This window comes from Salminus brasiliensis, chromosome 10 (assembly GCF_030463535.1).
Source record: "Salminus brasiliensis chromosome 10, fSalBra1.hap2, whole genome shotgun sequence".
Lineage (NCBI taxonomy): Eukaryota > Metazoa > Chordata > Actinopteri > Characiformes > Bryconidae > Salminus > Salminus brasiliensis.
The window spans coordinates 35,073,616-35,089,456 of NC_132887.1; the positions used below are offsets into that span (position 1 = coordinate 35,073,616).

The 15,841-nt window shown below is 40.5% G+C and overlaps 1 protein-coding gene across 2 annotated transcripts in view; it reads right to left on the reverse strand.

Annotated features, from left to right (window-relative positions):
* Positions 1–15,841, reverse strand: part of grid1a (glutamate receptor, ionotropic, delta 1a) — a 503,065-nt gene that overhangs the window by 160,440 nt on the left and 326,784 nt on the right. For both annotated transcript variants that reach the window (XM_072689929.1, XM_072689930.1), the window contains exon 3: positions 12,732–13,016. In XM_072689929.1, coding sequence (XP_072546030.1) covers positions 12,732–13,016 — 285 coding nt within the window. The remainder of the gene's footprint in view (positions 1–12,731; positions 13,017–15,841) is intronic.

A 15,841-nucleotide genomic window follows, 5' to 3' on the forward strand; every position in this document is an offset into this window, starting at 1 on the left:
AGGAACATGACACATCCACCCCCATGCTTAACAGTTGGCAGGCTGTTCTTTTCATAAATGCAGTTCCTGTTGTTTTCTACATCTAACTTTGTTGATTGTGACCAAAGAATGAGTTCTGTTTTTTACTTCAGCAGCCATCTTCCCTTGCCTTTTGTTGGAGTAACTGTCTCTACTGTTTCTACTGGAAGATTTTCCACTGGATTATGCATTCAGCTATCAGGATATTAGATGATCACCTTCCCACCTCATCCCAAAAGTATTGGATGGAGCACCAACTATCATTCTAGAGAACACAGTTCCACTGCTCCACAGATAACGCAGATATACCTCTCTAGCCCACGCCAGACATTAGACATGGTGCCAATAGTTCATGTTAATCTAAGTCCTGTTATATTGGCAGTACTATGTAAAGGCAGTACTATGTAAAGCATAGTGCATTTGCACATCTGTGTCAGGAATGGGTGCAACGTAAAGTAGCTAAATGGGGGTCGCGTGTTTGAATCCCAAGCCATGCCACTTTGCCATCAGAGGCCGGAGTCTGAGAGAGCACTATTGTACATGCTCTCTGCAGGTGAGTAGATTGCGCTCTTAAGCGTTGTTGGCCAGCACAGGCATCTGTTAGCTAGTGCAGCTAAGGAGCTGGGGACCTGGCAACTTGCTCTGAGTGTGTCAGCTGCCCAGCAGTTGCAGAAGAGGCAGTGTCTGTATGTATTTGCATGTATGAGAGGAGACATGTTTCCTTAACCTGCTCGTGTCGGGAGTATTGCTAGAGCTAGGGGGAGTTATGAACAAGTGGGTCAAACTGGGACTATTTGACAAACAGGGTCTGGTACCTTATGAGAATAGTATGAGCATGTGCAATGCTTTGGATGGTCAAACTATTCCACTGGCCACACCGGCGACAAAGCAGGTGTGCATTGGGGACTCTACAAATACTATTTGCCACTTCTCAAGTCAAAGAAATCCACAAAAGTTTAGGCACCCTTGGCCAAAATAACACAAGACTGTACCGTTAGAGCAGACATAATTGACAAGCTTTAAGTTGAGCAATATTCTTGGTTATCAATGTAGGCCTAAATGTCATGGTAGCCTTGAACAAGTGCTGCACTTTTTGTGAAATGCCTTTCAGAGGAGAGGAGGAATAAACACACCAAGGTCTTTTGATGTGTAATGCCATGTACACACCGAGGCCGAGGAACACAATGGCACAAGATTGATCGCTCCGTCTTCTTTCATCATCTTTCATCGTCGGAAGACTATAGAATTGTATAGGTCGAGGTGATTGATTTACAGGGGAATCAAGATGCTACAGTCCACTACGACCTTCTAAAAAGCCTACCAAAGGCCCTGAGCTGGACAAAGAGAAGCAAAACAAGACTAGAAGAGAACCATCTTCTCGGGTCGTCTTTAATTACGGAAAAATAAAAAAATCGAATGCCCCTTTTGATCCGCTTTTCCCTTTCGGATTCAAAGATGTCAAAGGCCGCAGTAGGAGTATGCGTTGATCATGCTGTGCCGGCTGGTGTAGTGATCCTCTGGGGTTTGGTTAGTTAGTGTTAGATGGAATAATTATCTTGCATTAAACACACAGTGCTTTGGGTGACCGGCTACTGATTGGTTCCATCTGGCAGCGCTCCAGAATCTGCGCATTCCCAGACAGATCTGCCTTTTAGTGGCTCTCACTTCAACCCCACGGACCCATTAGTTCATAGACCAAGAACAGACCGGATTCTCTCTCTCTCTTTCTCTTATAGAGCCAATTAAGGATAGGTCATCATTCTTTTACACAAAAGTAGGAAATTATAACAAGAGCCCTATCATTACTTCTGTCTACACCGGCGAGAGTGACTGCAGGGTTAACTGTGTCACTTCAAGACTGCTCAACAGTGAAGAGAATGGGAAGGTTTTCTTCAAAGAAAATAATAGAACTTAGAGCTTTGCTTTAAGATTAAGGCTGACTCGGTGACAGCTGACTCATTCAGAATAAAAAAAAAATGCTGATGCATATTTAACATTATATAACAGGTAGTTCTGACCTCACAACCTGATTGGTTGAGAAGCACTCCAACCGCGCCAATATTTGTAATAACAGCACAGCTTTTTGAGATGAAATAGGTTTCCACTGACTTTCATTGAAAGGTAAGAAAGTTATTTTCTTCTCCTGTAAAGTTGCAGTTTTGGAGATACAGGTTTTTTTTTTTTCAAAAGTGTGAATGTGATGTATACAGTATAGGGGTTAACATGATGGACTAGTCAGAATGTACACTAGGTTGTCAATGTACACCACTAGCTACTAAGGGATTGCCCAACATTTTCTACAGGTCACATTAAGATAAATTAAGAGATCAGGTCTAAAAGCAAGCCAGGGATTAAAAATACATCTCAGACCAACAGAAAGAATACCATGAACCATGAATGAAAATGGGAGTCAAAAAAAGATTTTGGGTTGAGGTTTACAGTTAGGATTAGGGTTAGGGTGATGGTTATATGATTGGGTTTTGGGTTAGGATTAGGATTAGGGTCAGATTTCTGGACTGGGCTACACCCAGCAGTACTAATCTATAACTCATTCAGTATGAAGTCATCCTTAGAGTACATTTACATTTACACTGCCCGCTACATCCGCAAAGCAACCAGCATTGTGGATGACTCCACCCACCCTTCACACAGCCTGTTCTCCCTCCTGGTACTGCAGCATCCGGTCCAACACGACCAGCCTCTGCAATAGCTTCTTCCCCCAAGCCATCAGACTTCTCATCTCCAGAGACTGAACTGATGTTTTTTTTCTGCTACATGCACTCACTCTCTCTCTCTCTCTCTCTCTCTCTCTCTCTCCAACCAAGTTACCCCTGATAGAATGGGAAGCATTTCTGCACAAAGCATTTGCACTAATAACCTTACTACCTCATTGGACTCAATATTTATTATTACACACTGCATAATTTGTATACTACCGCCAACTATTTATTATTCTGTCTGTACTGTGTTGTGTTGTCTGTCAGCACTTGTATTGTGTTGCACTTGTGTTCTGTATGCACCGCGTCTATGTTGCACCATGGTCCTGGAGGAACGTTGCTTCGTTTCACTGTGCACTCTGTATGTAGTTGAAATGACAATAAAAACCCACTTGACTTGACTTGACTTACACCACATACAGATGTTTAAATTGACATTTACAGACTCTGCAATGTGTACGGGTGCACTGCACCCAAAACACTGTCGACCAGTTCTGGGAAGGCATTGACACCCTCCTTTCTCATGCCTCAAAAGAAAGGGCAAAAAAAAGGATTAGGGTCAAGATGAGATAGGATTAGGTTTTGGATTAAGGTAAAGGTTAGGATTAGGACCAGGGTGTCAGGATAAGGTTTTGGCTTGAGGTTAAGGTTAGGATTAGGACCAGGGTTTCAGGATTGGGTTTTGGATTAGGGTTAACGTTATGATTAGGACCATGGTGTCAGGATTAGGTTTTGGATTAAGGTTAAGGTTAGGATTCGGACCAGGGTGTCAGGATTAAGTTTTGGATTAAAGTTAAGGTTTGGATTAGGACCAGGGTGTCAGGATTAAGTTTTGGATTAAAGTTAAGGTTTTGGGTTGAGGTTAAGTTTTGGATTAGGACCAGGGTGTAAGGATTAGGTTTTGGATTAAGGTTAGGATTAGGACTACGCTGTCAGGATTAGGTTTTGGGTTGAGGTTAAGTTTTGGATTAGGACCAGGGTGTCAGGATTAGGTTTTGGATTAAGGTTAGGATTAGGACCACAGTGTCAGGATTAGGTGTTGGGTTGAGGTTAAGGTTAGGATTTGGGTAGGGCTGAATTAGGTTTTGCTTAATGGAAGTAAAATATTAAGTCTGCTTGATGCAACAGTAAATCTACTTAATGTCATTAATGCATCAACAGAACACCTTCCAGCTTTTTACCTCAGTGTATTCAGACGCTTCACTGCTGTTACTGCATTGATATGTTGCTGATGTCATTTCCACAACAATTACTGGATTATTCGTTCAGCGACACAGTGCTTTATTAATAAATAAACACAGCAGAAATGCTAATGAAATTTTCCTTTGTGCTGTACTTAAAAAAGTTTGCTAATGAAAAACAGCAGACATTCTGAATTGACCAGGACTGAGTTTGCATTTAATATATGCTGTGGTGTCAATAGGAACTTAATTTGAAGAGTGGACATTACTGATGTCACTGCAATGAAAATTTGGTTAAAACTGTCCCATAAATGTATTAAATAAAAACAAAGCAACATTTCTAAATGAAAAAGCCTGGAGTATACAGAGCTCATAAAATATTTACCTCCCAGTCCATAGGAGCCAAAAAATATGAGCAATACAACAGAGTAGGTGGAAAAGTTTTGAGAAAACAGAAAAGACTTGTGCAAGATGTTGAGATGTGGAGGGCATAAAACCCAGAGTTTGGGGGAGCTCCGACTGTAAAGAATGAAGTAAAAGAGATGGTAAGAAGACCTGTATCAGATTATCTATGTGAGCTACAGCAGCTGGTGTGCATAAGACTAAACGTTTGGAGAGGTAATGAGGTCCATGAAGTGGATACAGGCTGGTTTTGGCAGCCAGAGAGGATTTCCTGGTGGGAGTAAGCAGTTTTGTGTCTTTTACACTTTGTTCAGAGGTTTCAAGGGGAAGCCAGCTAAGAAGTAATGAAGTATTGAATACATAGACCTGTACCTCTGCGTCATGAAAGTTGAGACAAGCAATGTTATGAAGGGGATGGAAAGATACAAATGATGAAAAACAACTAGTTTCAAATTCATTGTTTTATCCTGTATCAGTCCTACCTTAGGATTAGGGTCAGATTTCTGGACTGGGCTACACCCAGCAGTACTAACCTACAACTCATTCAGTATGAAGTCATCCTTAGAGAACATTACACCACATACAATGTTTAAAATGACATTTACAGACTCTGCAATGTGTACGCACTGCACCCAAAACACTGCCAACCAGTTTTGGGAAAGCATGGGCACCCTCCTTTCTCATGCCTTCAAAGAAAGGACAAAAAAAGGATAAGGGTCAAGATGAGAGTCAGGATTAGGTTTTGGATTAAGGTTAAGGTTTGGATTAGAAAACACTGACAAGTGAAGCGAAGAACATAGACTCTCATTACAATGGCCAAGACATTAAAATCACTGCCAACTGAAGTGTACTGGACTAATAATCTGGAGACTCCGGTACCTATCAAAAGGTGGGACCTACATATAAGGAAGTGAACAGTCAGTACTTCAAGTTGCTCTGTTGCAAGCAGAAAAAAATGGGTACGAAGAATCTGAGACACTTTGGCAGTAGAGATTTGGCTAGTTGGCCAAATTATAATGGCTGGTCAGAGTATCTCCAGAACTGCAGGTATTGTGGGGGGTGGGGTCCCTGTATGCAGTAGTCAGTACAGACTAAAAGTAGCTCAATGAGAGACAACTGATGAACCAGTGACAGGGTCAGGGGCAACCAAGCCCCTGAGGAATGTAGGAAATGGGCTTTTCCATGTCAGATTAATTTGACCATTTCAAGAATAGTACTTTGTTGTAACTCATATAGAAAATGCATTATTCACATGCCATGAAAATCAAACTCGTGCAGTCTCTTTCCGATGGCAGAAGCTGTACTTTAACATCATCTGTGGCATGATCTACCTCTAGTTCCCATGATGACATTTTAGGATTGTTGGAGACTTCCTTACAGTCTGATCCTGGGCTGATCCTGCTAGGCCTTGATTTCTAATTGTTCTGAGACCTTTTTAAATCCCTCCTGGACTCCTCTGCATCTACAGCCTTCTTTCTGAAGGCCTCAGAGAGCTCTTTGAATCTCACCATGATCTTCTTCTCCACTCGCTTCAACAATCAAGAGCAAACCAAATGAAATGTCTGAACCCTCTCTAACCATGTATCTGATCATCTGCAGCTGATGTGCAGCACCTGATTCTGATTTCAGGCATTTATAATAGTAATAATTGTCAGGGTGTCCTAACTTTTCACACACAGGAAACTGCCTCTCTGTTTAAAAGACTTTACTTCAGTTGTATGTTTTTAGTTATATTACCTCCATCTCTTAATATTGTTAGCATGAAGGTTAAACGTCCATATGTTTAAGACAAATGTTTTAATGGTGTGTCCTATGGCTTGTTTTTTCACATGACTGTGTTTCCAGATTAGATTCATGAATTTACGCTGGTATATTTTTAACGCCCGTGGAAAATGTATTCAAATCTATGTCATGGTACAGTTTCAGCTTCCTCTTAGCTTCTGGACATTGGGCTATTAGTATTCTAACACTAGCTCAGCCTGTGCTACTGTCTCCGCTTGCTGACACAAGTCTTCAGGGTGAATGAAACGCTGGAGGAATGAAATCTGCTAAAGATGCTGGGATCTTACTCGGGTTGGTACTGTGACTGAGCTTTATCCATTCCTGATTAGAGCTTTCTTACTAAACAGCTGCTCTCAGAGGAGTTTACAGAAACTGACCCCTACATTGGAATATTTTAATGACATCGTACTTTAAATGGAATCTTTCAAAGCTAGAAAGAACAAATTACAACTTGCCTTTCCAAAGCTCATTAAAGGTGCCAAAAATGCATGAGTATTTCCACTTGTTCTTTTGATGTATAAATAGTAAGTGTGGGACTTTTGTTGGGATGAAAATCACTCAGATTTGGTTCTACACGCCTATTTACAACCCCGTTATTTTTGCCTCAGAATGAAACATGCTCATTTTCCTTTTACATAGGCCTTGTATGGGGAAGAAAATGATAAGCTTTGCTTTTATTGGCTGATTTATGTCATCGCAACAGGCTTTAGGAGCCTAGTCTAGCATACCCTAGCCCAGAACTGTAACAAAAGACTTCTCCGGTCGATGCAGCATTAGCTTTTAGCCTAGCACCCACTTGTTTTCACAGCTTCCTCTGGTTAGCACTTCTGACATCTCCAATCAGCCTTGCTTCAGCTTTTCTAGCCTTACCTCCATATTCACTATAAGTAACAGTTGTGTACAGCCTTGAAAGGCTTGTTGGTTAGTTGTAAGACTTTTTAGGGTGTAAATAAATGAGTCACGACTGTTATGTAACTTTTTTTATCCTGGATTTTCTTTTTAATGAAGATACAACAGCATTTGAGGTTCACAATACATGACTTCCATTTACCAAACTCTCCTCATTCAGCTATTCCAAGGTAAATGAGGTACAGTTTCCATTTCTAGAATTTTTTTAAGACATTGGAAACTAAGAAGAGTCGTCAAGCTAGAAGGATTTCAACCTTAAAAGCTGAATCTTCCTAGTTAGGATTCAAAGACTAGAAAAAAATCTATTTATTGCTCAGAGATAATGGTGGGATGAAGATATTAGATTTAGTACACAGACCTGTACTTCAGGCCGTTGAATTGTTCTATCAAGTTTGCTGAATCTGGCTTCAAATTGACATATAAAGAGTTCTTTATAAAGGGCTCTTAGGAAAAATGGAGGGATGGAAATGAAAAAGAAACAACGGTTGGACAGGCAATTGATATGTAAGCGTGCAATGCAGCTGAACATGTCCATCAGATTAGGTGGTTTCTAGCTTGTAAATGCAATGAGAATCAAAATCAATGGCTTCCTGTGGGAGGATGGAGAGATGAAAGGAAGGCCAGCAGGATTAGCTAAACAAGCACTATAGGAATGAAGTGCAGTGATTTGCTTTGGGTCAGCAGTTGGATCTTTGCACCAAGTTTGATGACTCTAGCTTGAAAATCCAAGCTCATCAAAATCAATGTATGTCTACGGTAGGCTGGAAGAATAAAAGAAAAAAAGGATAACCCTGTTAGACAAATGTTTTAAGTATGGGGTCCGGTGCTTAGGTGAATGTGTCAAAAGTTATCAAAAAGGTATCAAAGTTGATTAGCCTAGCTTGAAAAGTCAAGGAGTTCAATGAAATGGTTTGATCTCTTTAAAAAATAATTTCACAGTAGAGGATGTAAACAAATATATGAATAAACCCTGAATAAATGAGTGGAGAAACATAACAAGTGCAGATGTCTCCAGATAGATGTACTGCATTCTCTGTTACTACAGCAGAAAAATGCTAAGCAGATTGACCTAGATTTTGCATTATGATGGTAATAAAAAAAGATCTAAGTAGCTTTGGAAGAGGGTTCACTATTGGGGCATGGATTGTGACTTCAGTCAACTACCTGACTGAAGTTACAGGTTTGCAATCATCAACTCTGTTATCTCATGGATATGGCGTGATCGGCTTGTTGGAGGTCAGGCAGCTAGCCGCCAAGGCATCGGCTGGTTTTACCTCAAGAGAGGTGTTCTGACAGATAGCAGTGAGAGCTTCAGAATTTTCATGTAAATGTAAAATGCTCCTTTTAAAAGTATTTTTTTCCACACCACTTCCAGGATTTAAAAAATCCTGATTTTTAATGGTTAGCAAGTAGGCTTCAGCTGCACCTTTTTTCAAACGCTCACCCACTCATTCATGGCGCTCATGGTTCTCAAATAGTACTCAAATAGTTTTTGGTGCTTTGCATTAATGACACTGCATGTCCTCGTTGGCTATTCACTATATCAACTAGTTTAGCATGCATGGTTTAAAGCTGGTCTTGGACTAAATTGCAAACTGCCAATGAGGACAGTCCTAGTCTAAGCTCAGGGTATAGGAAAACTGCCTATATAGGTTTAATAGGGCGGAAAAACTAGCACTCTTACACTCTCTATATGTGTTATTATGAATAGCCTAAGTACTTCTCAGATTGGTTTAATTAAGGGCAGAGCATGCCTGTGCTCCATAAGATGGGTACAAATCTGCTCATTAAAAAACAGCTTCTACTAAATCAACACACCACAGAGCAAAGTGAAATCTGAAACTCTCTGGAGTACAAGCATGGCAAATTATTCCAGCTGTCCCTCTTTGCACGTCTAAGCAATCTGAAGATAAACCAACCGGTTTTCATTCAAATAAAAGTTGTTGTTTTTTTTAAAAACGCTTTACAGTAAGAGATTTAGGGATGCTATCAATATGTCCATGGACAGAAAGATGGGATTGCGGATGCTGTTTGCTGGGAGACCCTGGTGAAACTTCTTAATGATCATACAGGCAAGTTTGTTGTGTTCCCTTCTCTTTGGATGGCCTATTTCTATTTAATATTGAGGTACAGTAATCATAAACCTACAAAGTGCATCTATATGGTCAGTGTTTCTGATAAAATGGCCACAAAGTGAAGCTAAAGGTAGACAGTGGTGGCTGTCTACAAAGTGAAATATTAAGTAATATAAAATACAAAGTAAAATATATCTTACCTATATTATAAACTGTAATAAGCTTCAAATCTCCATGTTATACGCGCCAAATGTCGCTGAACTTTTAGCATGGTTCTAGCCTAACATAGCATTATATATTTTTATATTTTTATTATATTAGTTTTTTATTTAAAACTGAATAAATACAGGCTTTTTAAACAGTTTGTGTCATTTTGTAAAACAGGCGTGACACAGTTTTCTATGTGTATATGACTCGAAATGCCCATTTTAAAACAATAAAAGCATAGTGATGAACACCCAGTCATGGGTACAACTGCTGTAGTTGGCAGCAGTGAGGTGATGGGTGGGACTACGTTCTCAGAACATTCCCATAACCTTCCATGTTGACTGTGGGAATGCTGCATTAAAATGTTCCCTCAAAGGGAATCTAATGGTTTTGTTAACTCGAGAACGTTCCCTGAAACGTTTTCAGAAATGTGCAATGATTTATCATTGTATCATCGTTTTCTTAACGTTTCTACGTTAGGGGCATTTTCTTTGAGTGCTTTTTGAGGTTTATAGCTCCAGTTTTCTGAATGTTCTCAGGATGTTCTTTGCAAATGAATAGAATTTTCCTAAAATGTTTCCTTTAACAGACATTTTCAAAATTTCAAGGTTTTGGCAACTTCACTGGAGCCATTTTTCAGTCCTCAGAGACTTGTAACATTTGCGTGAAGCTGTGCTTGGCGGCAATTTGCTAACGTGGCTACCATAAACAGTAACAACTCCAAAGCGTTGATACCAGACAATTGTATACTCACTACACTCACTACTTTAGTTCTGCACACTCTTAGTCTTAGTACATAAAAGTAAGATAACTGCTGTGGTTTGTGGCAGTGGGGTGTTTTAGTTTTAACTGTAAACAGTAAAATTACAAAATTAAAGATGATACTGCAGTCTCCTGGCTGGGTTAGCAGTAGTACTGCTGATTAAGGGCACACATTTGTCACCAAAGCTTGTCATCATAAATTTGTACAATAAAATGAATATAGTTTAGTTGACAAAAGCTAAACTCACTGGGCTTTTATGAGGAATATAAAAAATCAGCATTTAATGCCACCATGTAATAAGATATTTACAATTAAATGGCATCTGTCTCTCAATTTAAACAAGATTATTTTAGACCAACTTTGCCTCACAGATTCTGGAGCTCTATCTATTATAAATCAGCTCTATCTCAGACAGTTTATACATTAACATTTAAGGCATTTAGCAGTTTATAGTTGTCATACAACCTTTATGTGGCACTACTGTTCTCAGGTCCAGAAAAATCAGCTTCCACTCAATGATTGAATGTGGGTGCCCAAAAACGGCATAGATGCCCAAAATGAAACCTGTATTTTGATGCCCTTTTAAATAGAGAGTGAGTTTGGGGACTTAACCCCATTAGCCCATTTATATCAGGCTATCTATCTGAAAGAGAGACTTCTGAAAGAGAGAGACTTCTGAAACCGTCATCCAAGAGCACAGGGAATACACAGAGGCAGTGTCAAGCAACCCCAATCGTAATTGCTACAAAATGCGCTGCTACAAAACAGGTGCCATAGCATAGTTAATCCTCGGAAGCTTTACATCAGATGCTAGCCCCTTGGAAAGAAAGCTATCCTGTTGTCTGAATCCACAGCCCTCTCCCTTGAAAGCCCAAATCCGATAGCAGTTACAGCTTGAGCGCACATTCACAAAAGCAGAGCCGTTTAAAGAGATGCGGAGCCCTGTTCAGCAGCTATAGATCCACACTGAGCCAATCAAAGTGGAGTTCTGCATCGACTGAGTTGATCGAAAGACCCCCATTGTTGCTGTGAGTCCCTTCATTCCAGGTGTGTGATTTGGTAATGGCTGCATGTTAGCACAGTAAGCTGCCATCAATCAGCAAATACCAGCTCAGAAGGAAGGACACCGCTGTGCTCTGACGCTCCTCATTTGGGGAATTAGGGATTTTTAAGAGAGGATGATGAAATGTAAGAATGCTGGATTGGGGTAATCAGCGAGACAGGCAGGAATAAAAGAAAGCGGAGGTCAAGCTACGGTTTAATCAGTGTCCGCATGCTTTACAGGGTAAAGCTGGCCTCACTGGAGGACAATTACAATAAATGCTGAAGCACTGGTGTAGAAAACGTAAAGCCCCAAGGAACCCGTTTCTCTGTTTCGCTGTTTAATTAGTTTAATTTTGGTCTTGTGGGCACAAAGTAGACCCTATGAATAGCCATTATCTACATGTACTTTGCTAGAATTTCTCCTCGGTTTGTATCAATTGAGTGTCCTTAATCCCATGTAAAGCTTTGCGGATGCTTTATTCCCATCAAGCACAAGGTTGATATCGCCTGTTCCACCCACAGCTTCTACAAAAACAATGCCTCGAACAGTTTCGCTCCATTTCAATCATAAGCCGACCAAGCAAGCACTTCGTCCCTTTACTAACTTTTCGCTGCATGAATCAGAATTAAAGCTCTGATGCTGGCCCACGTACACCAAAATGGACCTGCATCTCGCACCTAGAGGTCACAAGCCAGCCTGTGTCTGATCCACTATTCTCCAATATACTTGGAGGACAAGCATCAAGACTCTTTTCTGTTCTTTGCAGTTTTTTTTTTTTAACCTCAGACTGAAGGACCATCTCTATTAGGAGACATTAAATGAATCTTTGCCAAAGGATCTTAATGACTTTTGGCAATTTATTAGGTCAAGGGAATATCTGACTGTGGATGTGGATATTGTCCCCTTCCACATGGAAGCATGGGTGTAAGCAGGAAATGTATAGTTTAAAGTCTTATCAGTATTTAAAGTATGAAAGTCTAACAAAAATTAGAAAAGAATAGAAAAGATAAAAATGCATCTTAAAAATATATGACTCAGCGAGGGTCCGGGTGGCTCAATGCACTACCACTATGGCATGGGGGTGGCGAGTTCGAATCCTGAGCCATGTCGCTTTGTCTGCATCAGCCAGAGTTTGAGAGAGCACAATTGGCCGTGCTCTCTGGGTAGGTAGATGGTGCTTTCAGAATGTAAAACGTCTAGACAGCTGCGTGTTCCATACTGATGCAAGATAACAGGGTTGTAAAACCATAATTATGCATTCTTCACCCCAATCAAAGTGACATACTTATTAAAAATATATACTAAATAATAAATATGAAATAAATCAATTCAACTGCACTGTAAAGATGTTTTCAACACTTATGAAGTGCTTAAAATACTAAATGTCCTTGTTGTGGCATCGCAAGTGATCCAATCAAAATGGTCTCTTGAAGTTAATGGACAGGATATACCCTGTGGAGTGAACCGTACCTTTTAAAATAATTTACACACAGTATCTAAAGAAATGCACGGAAAATGTAAATGCTATAGCCCCTTTTATAAAGCCGCTGTGTTATTCCGATCCACGTGATTGACTTGATGTGTCCATATATGGTGGCACGTATTCAATACTGGCTTCGGCTGGACACTCACCGTACTCGCTGTCGTAGAACATGATGAATTTGTGCCAGCGCAGTTCCGAGACTAGCGTCAGCATGACGTCGTTGAGCCGCACCGGTGGCCGGGCAGCTAGCGTATACCTCTCTCCGTCGGGGCTGGGGTTGAGCTGACATTCCGCCCGGGGCGTGCCGTCTCCGTTCCGTTGGATAAACAGGTGCGGGATGTGCATGGCATCTGTCAGCGACTGCAGAGCGTTAGCAGCTGCACAGCCAGTAGACGACACCAATGCCAGGATGCCCTGGTTCATTAGCTCGCAGGCTACAAAAAGAGAGGGAGGGAGAAAGAAGGGAGAGAGTGGGATCAGGGAAGTGAGTTTAGGCAAACAGGAGTGATGGATGAACGAGAGAAGTGATTTTACACTGAGAAACAAAATGTAAAAGGCAGGATAATACCCAGAGAAAAATGTAAAAGAAGAGAATGTAAAATGCAAAACGTGCTCAAGATGAGGAGCTGCTGCTCCATTAACGTCTGAAATAGGCCATCATTGTTCTGATATTCTGGACTACGTTATAGACTCAGGGCCCTATTTACAATAAACAGCATCACATATGGAGGGAGTTTGAGTTCTAGCTATTGTCCAGAATAAAATAACCTGAGGAAATAAACCTCCTAATTGCATGAGGTCGACTTTCCTGTAGCCTCCGACCCTTGGATTTGGGTTGGAGGTAAAACTTGCAGGAGATTGGTTGGTTGGTTGGTGACCACTAACATGAAGACACCACATGGATTAAAAAGTGTCATGGAGTCTCCTATAGAGGGGAACTCCATCTGGACTTGCCCAGCCTCCCTGCTGGCCATAAACCATTGGTGATCCTCTTAGAGGTTCCTAGCGGTTTTGAAATGCAATTTAATGGTCAGTAATGATATGATGTTTTCCTAAAACATTAATATCACAATGTAGGTATGGGTAAAGGACCCTAATTTACATTTAAGGCATTTAGCAGATGCTCTTATCCAGAGCAACTTACAAAAGTGCTTTGCTATTTACCCAAGAAAAACCTCAGCTAGTTAAAATAGACTAATAGTTTAAAGATACCTCTAAATTTAGACACTACTAAACACAAGTCAATAAGGAGACCACTCTGCTCTGCTCTGCTGTACTCTGCTATTCGTCCAAGTATTCTTGTAAGAGGAGGGTCTTCAGTCTGCGTTTGAAGACAGCGAGTGTTGGACTCTGCCGTTCGGGCACCCAGGGGAAGCTCGTTCCACCACTTTGGTGCAGGACAAAAAAAAGTCTGGACGCTTGTCTTCTGTGGATTTTGAGGGATGGTGGGCTCTTGATGCAGATTGGATTTTGACCATAATGGCTTACCAGGTTATGTGTCTGATTCTAGACTCTAGACTCTAGATTCTAGTTTTCGAATGAGTTCTAAAGGTGTTCTACCGGAAACCAGCGATCTCAGGCTATTTTTCATTAGAAAGTCTGCCGTTTCATAGGCTAAAGTTTATATACTTCAGTCTGTGAGTAGATGCCTATAGAAATGTGATGCTTGTAAATTCACAGAGACAAAAAATCCTAATAAAGCACCAGGAATAACATTCCCTGACGCTCCCTGATGCTTCAGTAAGACTGATTTTTATTTATTTATTTTTTTCCAGAATTCGAATTCAAATTATAATGGATTATGGCTTTCCTCCCACTGCTTTATATTCAGATATGCTGTATTCCTGGTTATAATGAGCTTTTCTGGCTAAGTGAGAAATTCTAATTTGTGAAATACCCCCCAGCACATGTCAGATAACTAACAGTTAAGCTAGTTATCGAGCTAATGCTACTTGTTGTCAAATCCAGCTAGAGAGGACAGGTGTTGCACAGTATAATTAGCAGTATTGCAGAATTTTTGAATAGGCATAGGTTGACTCATGCTGCACAAGCGAATGAGACACAATACAAAGGGAGAGCTTGTTATTTAGAGTGCGGTGTGCAAAGTAAAAAGTAGGAAAAGTGCTGTACAGACCTGTGAGATCAGGATGTAAATGTAACTGCTTTGCGTTCCAAACGTCCACGACTTTATTGCTCTTTTCTACTAGTGCTTTTTTTGACCCTTGCTTCTACACTTATGGTCATGGACTGTCCTTGTGTATGCCTAAGATAACAATCACCAGGTGTCAATCTGGGGTCTGACACACATTGAGAAACCATAACATTCTGTCCTCAGGTTCCATGTAGGCTCCACATATTGGATGCCCAACAGGGTAAATGATGGGACCAGGAAGAGTTAAGCATGGATTCCATCTAGGTGGCACATTCCATGTGGGCCTAGGTGGGACCCGTGTTAGATTAAGGTGGGCTTTAACAAAGGGGCTCATTTGGAAAGCCCTACGGGGCCCACGTTCCACCCATGTGAGGCCCACATGAGCATGTTGGCTGGGTAATCTACTATGCTACAAGTGGTATAAGCAGTTCTTTAGCATAAACAACAAAAGCCCTCATGAGTATGCAGTTTAGCTCATGAAGACATTGTTGGCAGCTTTGCTTTTGCATTTTTAATGTTTTATTTATGAAGGCAGTTTAGTGGTTTAGAGATTCAGTCTCGCTCCCTTATGTTTACTTTAGCCTTTATTAAACTCTTTAAACTCTCTTATAATAAAATGTAATGAAAAATTCATTCATTCCTTTTGTACTTTTGTTTAAAATTACAAAATTAGGATTGATTGGAGAACCTCAGTAGGCTTCCAAATGTTCCGAAATGGACATTAGCATTAGTAATATGCACGTTATTAAAGTGAGATCTCAAACTCGGGGCCACTTCAGGCACTCATGTGAATGAAAAACAGGAACTGTATTTTTTAATATTGCATCTAATGCAAATGTGATAAAATGATGCGATGATGAAGTTACTGTGCACAGCACTTTGCACAAGTTCTCTCTTTTGTTAGTGTTACATTTGTACCAAAGGTATAAATACCAGTCCTGTGAGCCTCTCTGAGCCGAAAGTTCGTTGATCTACTTTATACAAAAATATCCAAATAGTTGCAAAAACGGAATGGTGATTGATTTTGTCTGATGACAGCATATGTTGGGTTTCATCTCGGGCAGTGGTGCTGGAGAATGAATTATTAAACGCACCAGCATCTAAAGC